The sequence below is a fragment of the Rhododendron vialii genome, chromosome 8a (assembly GCF_030253575.1).
Source record: "Rhododendron vialii isolate Sample 1 chromosome 8a, ASM3025357v1".
NCBI lineage: Eukaryota > Viridiplantae > Streptophyta > Magnoliopsida > Ericales > Ericaceae > Rhododendron > Rhododendron vialii.
Genome location: NC_080564.1, coordinates 17,790,390 through 17,810,753, shown reverse-complemented (window position 1 = coordinate 17,810,753; position 20,364 = coordinate 17,790,390). Strand labels below are relative to the sequence as shown.

General features: G+C 38.1%; 1 protein-coding gene across 2 annotated transcripts; it reads left to right on the top strand.

The window, feature by feature from the left end:
* Positions 1 to 1,964: 1,964 nt before the first annotated feature.
* Positions 1,965 to 19,140, top strand: LOC131335686 (kinesin-like protein KIN-14K). Of its 2 annotated transcripts, none has more exons than XM_058371159.1 (22): positions 1,965 to 2,225; positions 3,313 to 3,450; positions 3,553 to 3,710; positions 3,803 to 3,910; positions 4,556 to 4,835; positions 5,093 to 5,220; positions 5,341 to 5,424; positions 5,524 to 5,601; positions 5,690 to 5,782; positions 6,085 to 6,114; positions 6,858 to 7,199; positions 7,283 to 7,364; positions 7,432 to 7,527; positions 7,615 to 7,794; positions 8,344 to 8,450; positions 8,530 to 8,709; positions 9,120 to 9,283; positions 9,376 to 9,629; positions 13,393 to 13,556; positions 14,296 to 14,420; positions 14,903 to 14,962; positions 18,850 to 19,140. In XM_058371159.1, exons 2-21 carry the CDS (start codon positions 3,348 to 3,350, stop codon positions 14,907 to 14,909), a joined length of 2,763 nt encoding a protein of 920 aa, XP_058227142.1. In that variant the 5' UTR covers positions 1,965 to 2,225; positions 3,313 to 3,347; the 3' UTR covers positions 14,910 to 14,962; positions 18,850 to 19,140. The 2 variants fall into 2 exon arrangements, with proteins under 2 accessions (XP_058227142.1, XP_058227140.1); XM_058371157.1 differs by having other exon boundaries at positions 5,093 to 5,229.
* Positions 19,141 to 20,364: the final 1,224 nt, after the last annotated feature.

The following is a 20,364-nucleotide window of genomic DNA, read 5'->3' as shown; positions in this document are numbered from 1 at the left end:
TCTCATAGAAAATACACAGTTCTCATAGATAGTTGTCATGAACAATATACAGTTATCATAAAAAATATACAATTCTCTTAGAAAAATACATAGTTCTCATAAAAAAATACAATGTTTCCATAGAAAATACACAGTTCTCATAGACAATTCTCATGTATAATGCACAGTTCTCATAGAAAAATACAATGTTCTCATATAAAATACACAGTTCTCATAGACAGTTCTTACTCTTAGCTATGTGAACTGGTTATGAGAACTGTCAATTCTCATAGTCAGTTCTATGAGAACTACGTGAAAATCGCTATATGAACTGAAAATATACAGTTGAAATAGTCTCACCATACACTTAATACACAGTTCTCATAGAAAATATGTAGTTGTCAGAGAAAATACACAGTTCTCATGGACAATACTCAATTCTCATAGAAAATACACAGTTCTCATAGATAATTGTTATGGACAATACACAGTTCTCATAAAAAATATACAATTCTCATAGAAAAATACATAGTTCTCATAGAAAAATACAATGTTCCAATAGAAAATACACGGTTCTCATAGACAGTTCTCATAGAAAAATACAATGCTCTCATATAAAATACACAGTTCTCATAAACAGTTCTTATATAAAGTACACAGTTCTCATAAACAGCTCTCACAGAAAATACACTGTTCTCATAAAAAAATACACAATTCTCATAGAAAAATATACGGTTCTCACAACTCTCAAATATAACAGATTCATTGACTTGTAGTCAAACACCACCTTAGAATTCAAAAATCAACAAATTAACTTAGAAAACTTAAAGATACCAGAAGAAAACAACATCATCTGAATTATCCCACGTGCCTTGCATACAATCACTGAATCACTTAATCACAGCACCTCAATCGGCAATCAATACGACTTCCAAAACTTCTGCTACATCACCAACAACTCCAAGGATCCCTCCGACGATTTCGACGATGATCTTGAGTAGACAATCAAGACCTACCAACTCAACTTCAACCTAGAAACCACCGGAACCCTCGATGATCCGATGCTTAAGTAGTTGGAGTGGCCTCGATGCGGTGTTGCACACTTAATCAACGGCTCAACCTCCATGAACGCCGGAAAAGGAAGAACTTCGCCGCCACTGTAGAAGCACTGATCTCACCTACGTGTTTTTTTCAACTGGAATCTTAGATTTCCCCAACTCGGCTGACGGCGGTGGTCCATTAGGAGAGAGAGAGAGAGAGAGAGAGAGAGAGAGAGAGAGAGAGAGAATTTCTTAAGATGGGTTTCGGTCGGTCGTCTTAAGAGACAGAGAGGAAGAATGGCGAGATGGAATTGACGATGTGGAATAAAAAGGGCAAACAAGTCAGGAGATAATATATCCGAGCCTATACAGGTTTGGAAATAATATTCAGGGTTGGGATCAAACCGAGCCTAAAAATCAGGATCGGCATCTAATTTTCTAAATATTATAAGCATCAGCCATATATTAAAGGTACGAAAATTCAAGAATAACTATATAAACACTGTATTACCATCCAAGGTTTTAACAAACGATATCGGGACACTTAGCGTTAAGGTAGAATGGTGCCAAGAATATTGAAACGATATGTAACATGAATCGGTTTTGTGTAGTAGTGAATTTTTGGAAATCGTTTTTGAGAATCTTTTTTTAAGTGCTGAAATCACCCGTAACGGTTGAAAACATTGCCGTGAATTGGAAAACGGACTGATACATAATGGAAACGGCTGACACACATGCAATCTTTCCTTAACCGGTAAATCGGGGAGTAAATGTGTAAGAAATTATCGAAATCTGTTCCTAGCTAATACTACAAGAAAATATTCAAGGTTACTTATAAAAAAATATACTGTACTATACTATATTGAAGGTGCATGAAAATCATGCGGCCACTAGTTTACAATTCCCACATTTTGCTGACTACAACAAATAAGATCGATCGAGCAGGTGGAATTATGAGGCGACGCGATATAAAAGCCCAAGAAAATGATTCAGTCCGAAGAGACTTGTAATCCAATCCTACTTTCCAGGAATACAAAAAGGTTTTGCACCTCTCCTAGAAGACTAACCGAACATGGGAAAAAAAAAAAACCAACCAAATGACAAAGAAATTACAAAAGCAATCATAATTCCAAATTACTCGTATCATTCTTTTTGCTGCTTCTCTTCTCTTGCTACTGCGCGCAGATTTCTCATCCCTTTCCTCAGGTGGGTTCGCTATTTCTTTCTTGTCTCACGTCAGTCAGATTCTTGACCTTTCTTTGTCAAACGATTCATGACTTCGATCATCTGGGTTACATATATATTTTCTGATTGATCTTAATTAATTGTTACAATCTGCACTCTGAAAATGCAAGCATTTTTTTTTTTTTTTTTACGTGTTTTGTATTGCTGAATCAATGGAAGGCCATGTTTCTAGTTTATGGGGTAGCTTGGAATACAAGTTCTCATATCAATGGAAATTATGGAATTGTTTATTAAGTTTATCAAGCTCGAGTCAAGCTGAATGAAACTTTGGTTACCCAAGCTAGTCTATGCTTTAGTCGAGCTCGAGTTTGTTCGTGAACATTATCCAGCAAAAAATATCATACATTTCTGCTCGCTTATGGGTCTCGGGCTTCAAATATAATTTTCTTTGTGTAGAAATATTAGTTTTTACTTTTTATACATGTACAAGTTATAAAAGCAGGTCTCAATTCCAAAGAAATTAAACAAAAAAAAAATGATATCTTTCCTTTAGGATTGTACAACAAAACATTAATTCTGGTTATCGAGTTTTTATTGAGCTGAGCTTCAGTTTACTCGAGCTCGTATAGCAATCGAGGTTGATATTCTGGCTCGACCTCATTTGTTAACTTAAAGAACCGATCCGAGTCGAGCCCTAATGGAGCCGACCTCGTGGATGGCTCTGTTTGTTTGCAGCCGTACTTACAAATGTATGTTCGTATGGCTATATTTCTTGTACATTTGAAACAACAGTTTGATAACTAGAACTCAAATCCAAGAACAAGAAACTAGATGAACGAAAAATGATATTTAAGCTTCAATTGAAGAAGATTTGAAAGTTTCCAAATTCTGTTCTGAAAAATTGCTTCTAAAAGCTGTAATCAGTGATCAATCAGGGAAGATAGATTTGGGCTTCCTAGTCTTCTAAGCTTCCTTGACTATGACTGCTGATGCTAGATATCTTCTGTTATTCGTTTAAGAAATATGTCAATGGTCTCTTGATTTTCAGGAAAGCATCGATCATGTGTTTTTGCTTAAAAAATATTTACATCCTTAAGATGTGATGCAGATGTCTGAACCACGAATTTTGTAACGTATGTTACAATGGACCACCAAGCAAAGGGATACGGGAGAGCTAACATCTCAAGTGCACCAATTTGTAGCGATGTTTTTGAGCCTACAACAAGTAGTTTTGACGAGTCGGAAGGTAAGGAACGGTGAATAAACACAAAGTTTGCTGCTCTTTTCACATGTTCTGTAAGCTAATATTTCTTCTCCTCCCCCTTTCCCCCCTCTTTTTCTTCTACAGCTAAGCAGCGAGCAACTGTATTGGACTGGCTAAACAATATTCTTCCCAATTTAAGTTTGCCAACAAATGCTTCAGACAAAGAACTGAGAGCTTATTTAAGCGACGGGACTGTTTTATGCCAGATTTTGAACAAGCTGAGGCCGGGTTCCGTGATTGAGGTTGTAAAGTAGTTAATTATGAATGTTTATGCTATGGAATGATCTATTTTTTATCTAACAATTGTGCTCGTGTGTTTTTGTTTCTTTTCTAGTGTGGAGGCTACCATCCTTCAGAATCACGTTTGGATAATGTAAAAAGGTTTTTGGCAGCTATGGATGAAATGCAATTGCCTAGGTTTCAAATGTCTGATCTAGAGAAGGTACTACTCCTTACGCATGAAGAAATGCGAAATATCAATTTGTTAAGTTTTTCCTTTGGGGGCATGTTTGTTTTCCTGAATTGAAGTATTGGATCGGACAATGAATTTAATATACAAAGTATCCATTGTTTGGTTGGAAATTTTGCTGTCAGGTTAAATAATCATTCGATACAAAACCATGGGATGCATCCGACCTATGCAATTATATGTCCCTTCACAATTAATACTGCCAAACAAACAGGCCCTCATTATTTTATCATTTACGCTCCCTATAGCTTTTCTGCATTTCTTATTTTTTTCACTAATGGCATCTTCTTCTTTTCCTCACTCAATAAAATGTTTACTTCCATATAACACAGGGATCTATGAAAATTGTTTTGCAATGCCTTCTCACACTTAGAGCTCACTTCAAGCCAAATGGTGGTGGATGTAACCATTCTAGCTCTAGTTTGATACAAAACCATGGGATGCATCAGTCCTATGCAATTATATGTCCCTTCACAATTAATACGGCCAAACAAACAGGCCCTCATTGTTTTATCAATTATGCTCTCTATAGCTTTTCTGCATTTCTTATTCTTTTCACTGATGGCATCTTCTTATTTTCCTCTCACTCGGTAATATGTTTACTTCCATATATCACAGGGATATATGAAAATTGTTTTGCAATGCCTTCTCACACTTAGAGCTCACTTCATGCCAAATGGTGGTGGATGTAATCTTTCTAGCTCTAGTTCGCCTAATAAGTCTGGGAATGATGTTAGCATGAGTTGGAAACTTTTAGGACAAACTCCTGGAGGGAATGCTAGTTCTAGAGACGAAGTATCTCCTCAAGCATATACTTCCACATTATCTGGAGAAGATAGGAGGAAGGCTGCGTCCAACTCAAAGTTTCAACGTGCATTGCGTAGTCCTGTCATGGCAGGTATCACTCCTTATCAAAAGGAATCGTCTATGCTCGTAATTCGTATAGCTTCCTACTCTTATGAACCTGTCTATGTAAATAGCTTCCTAATTTTCTGGTTTGCCAGCCATTGTAATGTGGTGTTGGTTTCTTGCTTCTCCTCTCCCTCTGTCTCTCTTCTTGTCACTGTGTCCATGTATGTAAATAGCTTCCTAATGTTCTATTTTGCCAGTCAATTTTTATGATTTCCGATTGATTTCTTGATTTCCCTTCTGTAGAGCCATCAGCTGCACTAATACATCATGTAGGGCATAAGTTCCATGAAGTGTTTCAGCTGAAACAAGGTTGCTACGCGGATCTTCCTGCTGCTAAGATTTCTGAAATGATGAAATCGAACAGTTTGGATGTAAGTTTTGTAAGTCTTTTCTCCCGTCTGTGGTTCTTGATTCTTATCATCTTACCAAAGTGGATTCTATATGTGGTACTTTTGCCGCTCTTAATCAGTTTCAGTATCTGTTCTCTGCAGAATGCCCCAACTCAGTCTCTCTTGAGTGTGGTGAATGGAATTCTAGATGAGAGCGTTGAAAGGAAGAACAGTGAAATTCCTCATGTATGGAAATAACATGAGACATGGAAATTATGTATATTAAACTATGCATGTTTGCTTTTCAGGATACACACTCACCTTTTAAGTTGCTTTTTCCCTCAGAGAGTGGCATGCCTATTGAGAAAAGTTGTGCAGGAGATTGAGCGGCGTATATCTACTCAGGCAGAACATTTGAGAACTGTATGTAAGATGCATTATATTTTTGTGTCTTTTACTAGGTGTTTCTGTAAATTCTCTGTGCTCAATTGTGTATTGGTTATGGTTGCAGCAAGGCAATCTTTTCAAGGCTCGTGAGGAGAAGTACCAGTCAAGAATCAAAGTACTTGAAGCCCTTGCTACTGGGACTAATGAAGAGTCACAAGTATGATATTTGTACAACTTAGTCATAGTTTACAAGAAGTACAAATTACTCCCTTCGTTCCATATTTTCATTCTATCATCGGTCATCGTGCCTTTGAGATGTATATTTGTGAAATAATTTCCACCAATCAAAAGAACTAATTGGGATCTTTTGATTGTTGGAATGTTTTCTTGTTTGTTGACTCTATAAAAGGCAGTTTAAGACACGATTGCAGAAAATATAAAGACAAAATAGGACGGAGGGTAATGTTTATGTGCACTTGGTACTCAAGTTTATTCATCAAAATTTATTCTTTTTCATAGGTTGTCATGAACCAACTCCAGCAGATAAAGGTATAATATGATTCTGATGCACTTCCTTTGTTTTTGTGTTTCTTTTATGCACTCTTTTTTCTTGTCCCGATATGAGGTGTATGTTTGTTGGTCATAGCTTTATCTGCTTTTGTGTGGTCCACTCCCGGTTTTCACGATTCTTCACTCTCCATTTTATAAGATGTTTTCTTAACGACAATGTGCTCATAACAAGATGCCATTTGCAACCCGCCCCCCCCCCCCCCCCCCCCCCCCCCAATTCTCTTAAGTGCTTTAATGTTGGATTTTTATGTTATCTATGTAGCTGCTTGATATTATTCATGCTCTGAGTGTAGTGCACAATTTTAGTACCACTTACAGGGAAAAAAAAGAGAGAAGTGAATATCAGCTTTTTAATTAGGATCTCATTGCGGTTTGTTTTTTTCCTGTGAAGCGAAACTTCTTTTTAGTGATTATTAAGTAGAAGGACTGAGGTGAACAGACTCATGGTGACCACAAAAAAAAATTTCCAGTTTTGTTTAATAGATATGAACATAAACAAGACAATGTGAATCAGATTTCAGGACTGAAAACTAAAAAGCCTTCTTTCTTTGGATCGTGGATAAGTTTTCACTTCAGAGACCTATCTATCTTGCTTTAACACCATAAGCAATTTGATTACCGATAAATGGGAGCAGGCAATACTAAAATTTCTTTCTTGTTTCTGGTTGGTTGGAATATTTTCTTTTGTTGATATTTTGGGGGTTATTTTTAATGCATTAAAGACTGAAAAGACAAAAATGGAGGAAAAGAAAAAGGTTGAAGAACAGGATGTGATCAGATTGGTGAAGGAGAAGGAGCAGATTAACAACGAAATTTGGACATTGAAGCAAGAACTGGAAACAGCTAGGAAAGCAAATGAAGAGTGCTGCTTACGAATGGAATACGAAGGCAATAAAACTCAACAAGAGCTTGAGGAGAGGTTGAAGGAAGTTATGCACCTCCTAACAGAATCTAGGAGTAGGGTTAAAGAGCTTGAGGCATATTCGGAGTCCAAAGATGAGCGGCTGAACAAGAAGGAAACCATATACCAAAGATTTACAGATTTCCAACTTGGTGCACTGCGGGTTTGGTTTTGCCATATTACATTTTCTGCTATATTGCGATATTTAATGTCAGAAGATTTTTGAAATTCAAAAAAATGGTTCAGGAATTGAAGATTGCTTCACAAACAATCAAACAAGATACTTTGAAGATACAAAAGAGCTATTCAGACGAATTTCTTCACTTAGGTGGGTAGGCTGTTTAGAAACCATGGCAAATGCGATGATTCTCTTAACCAACTTCTACTATGTTCAGGGACAAAGCTTAAAGCTTTAGCAGATGCCTCGCAAAACTATTATGCAATACTTGCAGAAAATAGGAAGCTGCATAATGAGGTTCAAGAGTTAAAAGGTGCCACTTCTTTAATTTACATTGCAAGAAGTTTCCAGCTTTCCTCGGATAAGATTTATATTCTCACAAATGCATTTTCTTTGATAGGAAATATTAGGGTTTATTGTCGGATAAGGCCATTTCTACCAGGACAGAAGGAGAAGCAGTCCATCATAGACTCCTTAAATGAGTATGGGGACTTGACTATTGCCAACCCATCCAAACAAGGAAAAGATGGTCAGAGGTCATTCAAGTTTAATAAGGTCTATGGTCCGGAAGTAGCTCAAGGTTTCTTTTCATCTCCGAGAATTTTTTCATGCTTTTCAAAACAAAACAATATAATCAGCAGTGGAACCAGGATTTAACATTTGGGGCTGCCTAAACTTGTGTATTCCAGGTTTGGGGTTACAAAAACTCCAAATCAAATGATAGGTTTTTCAAGTTTTTGCTACTGATTTGAATAGGTTTCCCACATGCTATTCAGGGAGTGATTTTATCACTCAACTTAAGCCTTTTACATTCCATATTTATCTTGTAAATCTCACATGGAGTATGTAAAATGCCAAAAGTAGACGTTCAAATCATTTCATTTTATTTAGAGAATCTCATGTGCCAACCCCTACCAAATAGAATCTTGATACTTCCATGCACATTATACACTACATACAGGTTCATGTCAAAGTTGAGGATGGTGATGGCACCCACCCCTGTGCATAATAGATGTGGCACTAGATAAATGTTGTCATGTTTTATTCTTCTTAAATATGTTTCTGCCACGAGCAACAGCAACATTGTGGAATATGGCATGGCTAAATATTCACATTAAATGTATGACAGCGGAAGTATATTCTGATATCCAACCACTGATACGCTCTGTTCTTGATGGATACAATGCGTGCATATTTGCTTATGGTCAAACTGGTTCAGGGAAAACTTACACAATGGTACGAATTGCTATTTTATATGCATTACCCAAATACTTATCATTACGCATAGCTTATGCATCTTGTATGTTGATTGTAGACTGGACCTGATGGAGCATCTAAGGAGGAGTGGGGCGTCAACTATCGAGCTCTAGATGACCTTTTCAATATTTCTCAAACAAGAAGCCGTATCTTTACGTACGAACTTGGAGTTCAAATGGTTGAAATCTATAATGAACAAGTGCGTGACTTACTATCCAGTGATGGTTCTCAAAAGAAATATCCTTTGCGTAACCTAGATATTTGTGTTTCAATCAGTTTTATGCTTTTTGTTTATTGACTTGGCATCCTTGTCTTGGACTCCCACCCCCCTCTTTGTTAGTTTTTTTCCGTGCACTTTTGGTTGTGTCATAAAAGAATGTCTGTCATGAAAAGTGAATGAGTAAAGTTTGGTGAAAATTATTACTTTGCCCTCATATTGACTAACAACAAATTAGGTAATTAAAACTGCTAAAGGATAGTACAGAAATGCTACTGTTTACCAAGTTTAGCCATTATTCCTCCTTAAGATGAAGAATTCCCAAAACAGAATACTAATGGTATGGAAGGAGTGTTTGGTTTTGATGGAATGATAGTGTCTTACTTTATCCTTACAATTCATATTTGTTTCCCTTGATTTATTTGCACACACTTGGGATTTTGTCTACCTCCCAACCCAATGGGTTAGCTGTCCCTGATGCTTGCATGCACCCTGTCAATTCAACCGTTGATGTAGTAGAACTAATGGAAATGGGATTGAAGAATAGAGCTAAAGGTGCTACTGCATTGAATGAAAGAAGCAGTCGTTCGCACAGGTTTTTATTTTCTGAGTATTTATGAATTTAAGGTGAACTAGCAACTTGTTATTTATTCTGTCGCGATTTTGATTTTGGAATACTGTACACAGTGTTCTTACTATTCATGTCCGCGGGATGGATGCAAAGAACGGCACTTCTTTGAGAGGCAGTCTTCATTTGGTAGATCTTGCAGGAAGTGAAAGAGTAGATCGTTCTGAGGTAACTGGAGATAGGCTTAAGGAAGCTCAACATATAAACAAATCATTGTCTGCTCTCGGAGATGTCATCTTTGCTTTGGCACAAAAGAGTACTCATATTCCCTATCGAAATAGCAAGCTCACTCAAGTCCTTCAAACCTCTCTAGGTACTTGTTTCCTCTTTGCTTCAAATGTGCATGAAATGGTTTCATATTGTGTTTTAGGAGTCCTTTTTATACTTCTACTGGCGTTATGATTGATTGTCGTTTTATTCATCTTGCTAAAGCTCAACTCTCTCTAAATTTTTAGCTTACTATATTTAATTCTTTCCTCGTACCTTTTTTTTTTTTTTTGCGGACAATGAATGTATATTGTGTTTTAGATGTTGTCTTCCAAAAACATAATTTGTTAGGATATTGGAGATACCTGCCCGTTGCGGCTTAGGCCCACACAGGAAGGCCAATGTATTTGTGTGATCTCCCGACACCCATTATGTCATGTCATATCTGTGTTGCCTTGGAAGTGCCCATTGCTGCACACTTCATCATTCACAGTTGCCACTTGGTTTTAGGAACCAAGAAAGCAAATATAGAGATTCTGAATTCGGGAGCCAAGATGAGAGGAAGATGTTACGCACCCCTCTTCACCCAACCCAAAAGTTTGCATTTAGTTGTTTGACATAGGGCGTTTCATGTCATGCCCTCGATTTTCAACATAAATAAACGTAGCTTTGCATAAATAAAATTTTTACGACAATATACACAATATCCCAAAAGAGTTCCTTGTTCCCATGACATCAAATTACAGCCCCAATTCCAGTAGTTCCAAAAGGTTACATCAATGGCCCAATGGCCCAAATTAGGATAGGTATGCGTTAAGAATACTAGTTAAATGTTTACAGTTATCCAATGTCAAAAGAATGTATATGAAATTACAATTACATCTTCAAAAGTAGTCTTACAAAAGATGTTAAAGTAATTCCTTTATGTCAGTTTTCAAAATAATCGCCAAGTCAATGCACTCTATGCACGTCATGCTACTGTTTTGGATTTACACCTGAAAGGATGAGCTATACTGGCCCAGTAGAAAAATCTACACTAACTTTATATGCAGATGAGATGACCAATGGAATGAACAACGGAAGCAAGGTATAACAACTCTAGCAAAAGAGACAATCAAAGCTTGACAATATGATATCCAACTTCTACCATTTCTAACATGCTATCATATTAATCATCATTTTATCAATCTCATCTTGTTCCTGAATTTCTTTTCCATGTTATGTGTCATGAGCGAATGCTCTTGCTGGGCTTGTTAAGGGATCCTGATACCTCACCCGTTGGTGGGTCTTGAATACAATACAAGTGATTGCTCCAGCCAGGCCAGTTAAGAGAACCCAATACCCTCTACCCAACACCTCACCCGTCGGTGGGTCTAGAATATGTTATCATTTTGTTTAAGTGTTCAAGCATTCAAGTTCAATCATTTATCGTCCACATGTCATAAATTCTCAGTTCAATATTTGACAAATTACCAAGTCCAACGAATAGCGTACCAAGTATCAAAAATACAAGAAGGTCAAAGATGCGTACTGTAACCCATTGGAACGAACCATGGTATTAGAATATGAAAAAGGAATTCTCATGAAAAACTGCATTGGGTACCGGTACGAAGAAAAAGGGCGGTACTGGTACCAAAATCTCTGGAATTTCAATTCTAGGTTCTTGTACCGATAGGGCAAAAATGTGGTACCGGTACAAAGAAAAAAGTGGTACTGGTATCAACTATCAAAAGTTGGCAGAATAGAAATTTGGGTACCGGTACCAAGAAAAAGTGGCATCAGTACCAATTGGGTGATTTTGGGCGATTTTCAGCATTTCGAGGGTTAACATCAAACAACAAAAACAATGATCCAACACAAAATTTGGGCGCTAAATTAACTAAAAAACACATACAGAAGGTGAGAAATCTCTACCTCAAAGTTCAAAGAGCAAAACTCAAGATTCCACGAGCCCTAGGATCCCAAACTCCAAAATCAACCAAAAAGCTCTGTCTCCAAGCCAAGTAATTTCCAAGCTCAAGAACACTCGAATACGAAGGTTTTGCGGTGGATCTAGATGGGTTTTTGAAGTATTTGGGTGAGTATAGTTGTTCACCTCAGGGATCCTGGATTTTTACTCTAAGCTGTTTGATTGTGTTTTATGTCCGGACTTTTTCTCTAAGCTGTTGGATTGTGTTTTCAATGGACCGGATCTGCAGATACTTTACCGATAAGAGATCGTCCGCAGATCTGAACCATTGAAAATACAATCCAACGGCTGAGATCATGGGCTACATTTTAGCCAAAATTCGGAATCCTTGACTAAATCTGGACTATTGGGTGCGAGAGAGTGAGAGAGTAAGAGAGAGAGGCGTGTGCCATGAGTTGTAAGAGATACAGAGTGAGGCGTCTGAGAGGAGGAGAGGGGTGGGTATACCCCCCCCCCCCCCCCCCCCCCCCGGCTCCTTCCCATCTTGACATACTTATTACACTTAGCACCCCTTCACAAATATAAGCTCCAAATCAAGTCCCAAACCTTCAAGCACTTACACATTAAACCCCCAAATCAATTCTCCACATCAAATTTCACATTTAATCACAACCTAAGCATTTATAAAACATTAACACTATTTAAATTTAAATACTGGTCTCCACATTTCAAGCGCTTTTTTGGTCTCACAAGTACTGGATTGTTAAGCTGTTAGAGAGTGTGAAGTAATAAAGAAAGAAATAAAGAGTAAACGGCGGGTCGGGGAAGGAAGCATGCATCGAACAGGAATGAAATAGAACAAAAAAGAACTTTCTAGTGCAGAAAGATTTGGCGGCCTGCATTATCTATCTCACGGTCGTGGAATCTATTAGCGGCCACAATATGCTATGTAACAAAAATCTCGCAGCCGCTTGTTCCTCTTTACACTAATAGCAAGATAAACAGAAGAGTATTGGTTAGAAAATCGACGAAAACCCAAATTCGGCTAGCCCGCGGGCTATATGAACATCCCACCTCGATCGCTGAGTTGCGATCCCTCAGTTGCTAAATTATGCAACTTTGCTAGGTTTGAAGGTTTAGGTACTCTCCAGGTATTTTCCTCATGAGTTCTCTTTGTTGGACGCTAGTGCGTGATTTATGAGTGATTTCTCGGGGTGATTGTGTGATGGAATGTGTGTAGCTCGGAAATAGGGTGTGTAAAAGTGTGAAATTCGTGGGAGAAACTCTCCTTATTGGGGTACCTCTTTTCTCAACTCGAAATAGGCCACGGTTCATCTAATTACTTCGAAAATACAAAGTAAATTATGGCTCAAGCTCTATCTTGAAGTGTTGGAAGTGTGGTGGACAAGTGAAAATAATCGGATCAAAGAGTTCGGATGAGATTCAATCACTTGCGATGTGTATCTGGGTTCTGTAAGGTTCTGCCGATCATCTTGTGGCCGCCGAAAGATCTCGCGGATGTAGGATGTTGCCAGCGGAAAAGGGAAAGATTTAGCGGGTGTGGTTCTAGAACAGTGGCCAATTGGCGGTGGCCTAAATTTTCTAGCGGTCTCTACAAATATCTTGCGGCCGTGACTTCTAGAGTCGCCACCGCTACATCTTCTGGGGGCAAAAACTTGGTTCTCATGCTTCTGACCTCTCTTGGTCCTTCATTACTTATGAGTTCCACGAAGTTCATAAGGCCTTAAATATTTATGCAGCCAAATTAGGGTGTCTATTGTGTCTATCAGTACACATAGTTGGAATTACAAAAAGTATTTGGTCGCCAGATCATCTTTTAACTATAACTGGGAGGGGGTGATAAGGACATTTTGCAAATGGGAACCCGTGGAGAAAACAAGAGGAATGCTCCCTTTAGTAGATAGCATAAATTCCTCATTTGTTTGTCTGGATGCTGCAGGTGGTCATGCGAAGACTCTTATGTTTGTGCAGCTTAATCCCGAGTTAAGTTCATATTCCGAAACTCTAAGTACCTTGAAGTTTGCTGAGAGGGTCTCCGGGGTTGAGTTGGGTGCAGCAAGGACCAACAAAGAGGGCAGAGATGTTAGGGACTTAATGGAACAGGTGCTCCCTTGTCACTATCTATCATTACTATGTCCTTCCAATTCTAAACAATTCTCTTGTATCTTGCATTTTTTCCCTTACGGAATCTTTTGAATTTCTTAGAAAACTGTTTTTGAGAGAAAAAAGACCTTAGAATTTGTTTAACTATCAGACTGATGCAAGGTCTTCACCTCCAGCAGCAAGTAAAGATTGTATGGCCCATAGAAAGGTAGTTTAAGGGCTAGAGAAAAGATCAGAAAGGAGAGCATATGAGAAAAGAGGCTTAGGCTTGAAATCTCAATTCTAGCAAGTCGAAGTTGTGCACCTCTTTTTACGGTTATCAGTATTGAAATTCTTCACTAGAAATCCACGGCAATATGATGCACACCCGTTGTTTCATTGCACTTTCACCGTAGTACTTTTGGTCGTATGTGTGGAATAGGCTGATATACATTGCTGAACTCCATTTCCTAACAGCATAAGTTATTGTGATAATTGTTAACTCAACACGGTATATCATAGCTCAGGTTGGGAGATATCTTGGTTTCAAGTCTATCCGTTTACTTTTCATCCCGGTTAACATACTGGTTCTCCCCTTTGTATGTTGTTTTGCTCTATCTATGGTAATTTGCATGTCCATGTGCATGGGGTTCCCCACGAGGAAGGTTTGGAATAACTCGACATACGTTGTTGGGTCCTTTCCTAACAACTTGTTTTTCTACATTTTGAGGCATCACTGTTACAATGTTTTACCATACAGGTGGCATCTCTCAAAGACACGATTGCGAAGAGAGATGAGGAGATTGAAAGGCTGCAATTGCTTAAAGATCTAAAAAACGTGTACCCAGCTGTCAATGGTGAGAAGCATTCTCCAAGCTCAATAAGGTATGGTTCTATACCTGCAAACAAAAGTTCCATAAAAAAAAATGCTTAAAATTGTCTAGTGCATATGTCTTACAGACTAGTAGAAAATGAAGCTTCTTTTTAGATCAACTGAATTTAGGAGTAGCGATAAGTATTTTGAAGCTAGTTCGCAGCTGTACGAGTTTGAACACCGTAGCCGCCTTTGACTGGTAGGACTAAATATAAGGTTCATCTAATTCCATATGATGAGTAAACCACCGGACAAGTAGTGAGGGGGATTACCACCCCAACCCTCAACGCGCATCCATCAAATTGTCTCTTGGGTTGGTGGTTCAACAGATATGTATTGCCTTCATCCCTTGCATTCAAATGATGAAATATATCTCCCACAAAATTTGTAATCATATCTCATATCAATCGAGCCAATCAAACATTCCCTATACATATATATACTGAGGGGAGATATAATGACATGTCTGATGATTGTTTCTGTGCTGTAACAGGCCTTGATGCTCCATGGAATCAGTTTCCTCTACTATTTTATTGAATGAGAAATAGGACAAGTGAGTACTGCTTATTTTATTGAATGCTTTCCATTCCAATTTATGGCAAAAAATTTTCTTAAGTTAGAAGAGGGCAACTTTGAACACTTCATTTCCCTTAGTTTATCCGATCCATTTAGTAAAGGCTTAGGATGGCTGGTTAAGTTTTTTTTTTAATTATGTTTTTTTTGAGAAGTAAGTAATTTATTAACAAAAAGGGAATGCCATATTTACCCAAAAAAAAAAAAGGAAATGCCATATGTATACAAGAAATGCCACAAGACAAAAAAACCCTATGTACTCTCCTATGGAAGGAGAAGTTCAAACCATTCTAAAAATTGGGCAATAGAAGGATTACAATCTCTCTTATCCCAACTATACAAGCTATTCACCAAAAAACTTTAAATTCTAAACAAAGGCTTTTCAACCCCTTCAAAATGTCTCAAGTTCCTTTCCCGCTATAAAATCCACATCAGACAAAGGGGAATCAAGGCCCAAACTCTTCTCCTTCTCTTTCCCACTCTAGTACCTCTCCAAGCAATTAAAAGTTCCATAACGTTCTTCGACAAAGCCCACTGCATCCCAAGCCACGAAAATACTATAGTCCAGAGTTCCCAAGCCACCGGGCAATGAATAAGAAGATGGTCAACCGTCTCCGCATCCCTTTTGCACATACAATACCAATTGACGATGATTCTCCCTCTTCCAATCAAATTATCTATAGTAAGAATCTTACCAAGAGCCGCACACCAAACAAAAAAACTCACCTTAATCGATGCCAAGGATTGCCAAATTGCATGCCATGGGAAAGATGAGACGCCCCCTCCCCCACAAAGGGCTTTATAGAAAGATTTCACCTGAAACGTTCCTGTTTTTGAGAGAGTCCACTGCATCTCGTCTACCCCTTCCCCTAAACAACGCATGCCATATACTCTAGCCAACAAAGTCATCATATCCTCCACTTCCCTTTCGTGCACTTCCCTCCTCAATCGAATATCCCACACTGTCACTCCATCATGAAAATGTAGATAATCAAACACATCAGCATCCTTATCACATGCCAAGCGATATATATTTGGGAATGTGTCCCACAAACTCACATCTCCACACCATATGTGCTCCTAAAATTTAACCCTTCTGCCCACCCGTCCACCCACCATCATGTGAGTGTGCTTGCAAAAGCCTCCCACCCATTATTCATAATTCCCCTCCAAAGCGCAACCCCATATGGTGTTCTCACTACTAAAGAAGACCATCCTCCCCAACCGCAACCGTACTTTGCTACTACAACCTTTCTCCACAATCTCTCCCTTTCACCTGCGAAATGCCAAAGCCATTTTCCCAACAAAGCTTGATTGAAAAGCTTTAATCTTTGCACTCCCAAAACTCCCTCTCTAATCGGATCACAAACCGTGTCCCATCAACTAAATGATATTTAAACTCTTTCCCCGCACCTTTCCACAAAAAGTCTCTTTTAATCTTCTCAAGTCTTTTAACAATTGAACTCAGAATGACACATAAAGACATGAAATAAGTGGGCAAGTTTGAAGACGTGCTTTTGATTAAGGTCACTTTACCACCTTTTTGTAATTTGTTGCCTCTTCCATCTCGCCATTCTATTATGAAATTTGTCCACAACTGGGTTCCAAACTGCCTTTGATTTGAACGAAGATCCCAACGGCAAACCCAAATACGATGTCGGTAGCGAAGCTACCCTACAACCCAAAACACAAACAATAGCATCAATCTCCTCAACTGCCCCAACCGGAATCATCTCCGACTTTCTTAAATTCACCATAAGGCCAGACACCGCCTCAAAGCACAAAAGGACACACTAAAGATATCCCACTTGAGTCGGATCCGCATTACAAAACAGAAGAGTATCATCGGCATAGAGGATGTTAGAAACCGTCAATCCCCCACCCTCCCTTCCCACCTTGAATAGCTTTTCGAATCAACCGACTAAGCACCTCCATGATTAGGATAAAAAGAAGAGATGAAAGAGGATCGCCCTATCTCAAACCTCTAGAAGTCTGGAAAAAACTGGCAGGACATCCATTCTCTAACTCTGACATTTTGATTGATGAAATACAAAATTTTAACCACTTCCGCCACACCTTTCCAAAACCCATCCATCGCAAAACATAAATTAAAAACTCCTAATTCACATGATCGTATGCCTTCTCTATGTCCAACTTGCAAATAATACCCGGAATACCACTCATCAATCTCTAATCCACACTCTCATTAGCAACCAAAACTGCATCGAGAATTTGCCTTCCTTCAACAAAAGCATTTTGAGACTCCAAAATCACATTCCCTACCATCTTCATGCGGATGGCCTAGACTTTGGTCAACAGCTTGTAAACTCCCCCCAAAAGAATTATAGGTCTAAAATCCCGTATGTCCTTTGCTCCTCCTTTTTTTGGAATCAAAGCCACAAAAGAAGCATTCAAACTCCTTTCAAACTCCCCAAATCTCTAAAAATGATGAAATGTTTCCACAACTTCCCCTCTCACCACCCCCCAACAATGTTGGAAGAAGGGCCAATGACATGCCATTTGGACTAGGCGCCTTGTCTCCATTCAACGATTTAAGAGCAACTAACACTTCCGCCTCGTCAACAGGCCTTTCCAACTAAGAGGCCTCCTCTACCGAAATCGAGTCGAACTCCACATTATTGACCAGAGGTCGGCTCACCCCGTCCTTCTTAAATAAACCTTCGTAGAAATTAGCAACTCCACTTTTAATCTCCTCATCCTTTTCCAAACTACGATCGCCAATTTTAATCTTACCAATAAAATTTCTCCTCCAATTACAATTTGCCATCCTATGGAAGAAACGGGTATTTCTATCTCCTTTTAACCACAAATTCCTAGACTTTTGTCTCCAACTTACTTCTTCAAACTCCGCAATTTTTCCAAATTCTTCTTTGGCATTGACTCTCAAGAACTGCCCCTCTTCCGTAAGCGACTGCACTTGTTCCTCCAAATCAATGCGATGAATAGCGTCAACAACCTTGGCTTTTTGGGCCTCCAACCTCCTAAAAACCTCACAATTCCGTTTTTGTAAATCTTTTTTTAACAATTTCAGGTTTTTAGCCCAGATAAAACTTGGCTTCCCCATCACCGAATAACTATTCCACCACTCACCCACCCTCTCTGCGACCTATAACTAGGGCAGCACTCAGCTTTTATCAGTTTTTACATGCAACTTGATGCCTCATTTATTTATTGGTGCCAATTATGCAAAATATTGGTATAGTGTATTCAATCTCTTCTTTGTTCTTCATAGTATTGTTCAAGTACACATCACATAGAAAATAAGATAGCAGAATTAGCGGCCATGAATTTACATGGTTTGACCCGATTTTACATCTTACTTGGAAGACTAGGAAGACGAATAATCCCTCCTAGAATTATTTGTTCCCCATATTTATCCTTTCTATTTTCCGCTTATTTGTGTTTAGCATCTAGTCGAATTTGATTATATCATAATAAAAAACGGGTTTTTCTGGTCTAAGTGTCTTTTGTCTTTACCACGACTTTTTTTCTTCATAGTACGAGAAAGATGAAAGTACGCATTCGAATGCAGCATTATATGAAAGAACCACTTATGCTCTCTAATTGCTTGAGTTTTATTCTACTTAGTAGACAAATGATTGAATGAGCTTGAACCATCCTGAGGATTTTTGTTTGTTTGCATTTTGATCATAGTTTTACGTACACAAATGAATAGGGGAATGGAAATTAAAAAGGATTTGTGAAGCTAATGCTCTCTCTCTCTCTCTCTCTTTCCCTTTCGCTTTTATTTGCCCCCTCCTATATTTGCTTACAAATCCGCAATCTATATATACCTTGACGATACTATTCTATTGCCTTCTTAAACTGTTGCTACAACTGTTACAGGTTGTGACCCAAACAAAAGGAAGGAAGAAATGTGCTATTGGAAGCAATCTACCAGTCTTTCCTCTCAAAAGGCAGCAGTACTAGGAAGTAATTGCACATATTTAGCTTTAGTTTAAATAGTCCATGTGCAGTTGCACAGATTTTGCACACAAAATATAGTTCAGTTTATCCTTTTCATAGGCCTAACTTTGTTAGAATTTGTTTTTGAATGCTTGTGTGGTTCCCCAGAGAAAATGTAACATCTCAAATTTTCGGACGTCTTATTAAAAGATTTTCCAAAATAATTTCTTACATAAAGGACAAATTTCTTAAATACCAGCGGAAGTTTAGTTTCAATTTGTCATAAATAGAATAAGTTCCAAAGCAAAGGACAACTTCAAAATTTGTTTTTGAAAAGAAACAGAGCAACTAAGACTAGGAAAATATGGGGTTTGACAGCTTCATTCTTCAAGAGGCTTCACCTTTGACTTTAATAATGCCCTTCTAATCCATCTTCAAAACCTGGTGTCTGAATACCAAAGTAACGTAGTACCATGAGCGATTGACGTTCAATAGCTAAAGCCTGCACGAAATGCATAACTTTACAGATAAATGTATAACAGTTCAATAACAGTAATAAGAGTAGATGGGTAACACGAAACCCATTTGTGTGCTATATGTATGTGCATATGCTTACAGTTTTATGTATACAAGTAAACTTGCACGTGAAGCAATCAAAAGGAATTTTAGTTTGATGAGATTCGAATTTTGAAACTTTTTCTTCGATTGGATGTGATCAAAATGGTCTCAAATACCATTAGAAACTACCTAATAATAGTGTCAAATAGAATTGAATATCTAATCTTAAGAGCATTATCATAGCCTAAGAAACGACTTCAAAGATCCATTTGCTCCAATTATATTAATTTTTCAAAGCAAACGTATTTACTAAATCTCAATAGGTAATTAGTTGGCATCAAAATTAGTCTTCAGAGATCCCCTACATTGTGTTGGGCACATAGATTTAAAATCGGCCATGACATAGCGTATCGGCCACTATGTAGCAGTTTTTCGGACTGTAGAGACCCATACTTAATATTAATAATCTTAAAATTTCGTAAATGTTTGAGCGATAAAAGGTGGAATGTGATGTGGATAATGTGTTTGGGAGTTGAAATTGTAAAGACTTGTGAGTTGTGGAAAATAATGTGGTGTTTGTGAAGTTGAACTGTGCCTAGTGTGATTTGGAGTATAAAAGGCCCAAAAGTATCAGGGAAACCATATTTTTCCTTTCTCCTTTACTCTCACACCATTCTCTATTCTCTATATCGTACTTATGTCATTTAAGTGTCTTGAGGATTAGTAGAGCCTTGAGCCTATAAATAGGTGAATTGGTCTTTCATTTTAGTAGCTTTAATTATTAAAAATATTGAATATATTGATTGAAACATAGTTTCTCTCTCTACCCTTTGGGGTTTATCCTCTTGAATGAGATTTTGCTCCTTTTTTTGAATCTTTGATTCCCCTTGATATTTT

Excerpts from the sequence above, each read along its gene's own strand:
- LOC131335686 (XM_058371157.1), top strand. The coding sequence starts at position 3,348 with ATGGACCACCAAGCAAAGGGATACGGGAGAGCTAACATCTCAAGTGCA. Across the intron at positions 6,115-6,857 it reads ACCAACTCCAGCAGATAAAG|ACTGAAAAGACAAAAATGGA; the intron begins GTATAATATGAT and ends AATGCATTAAAG. Across the intron at positions 8,451-8,529 it reads CAGGGAAAACTTACACAATG|ACTGGACCTGATGGAGCATC; the intron begins GTACGAATTGCT and ends TGTTGATTGTAG.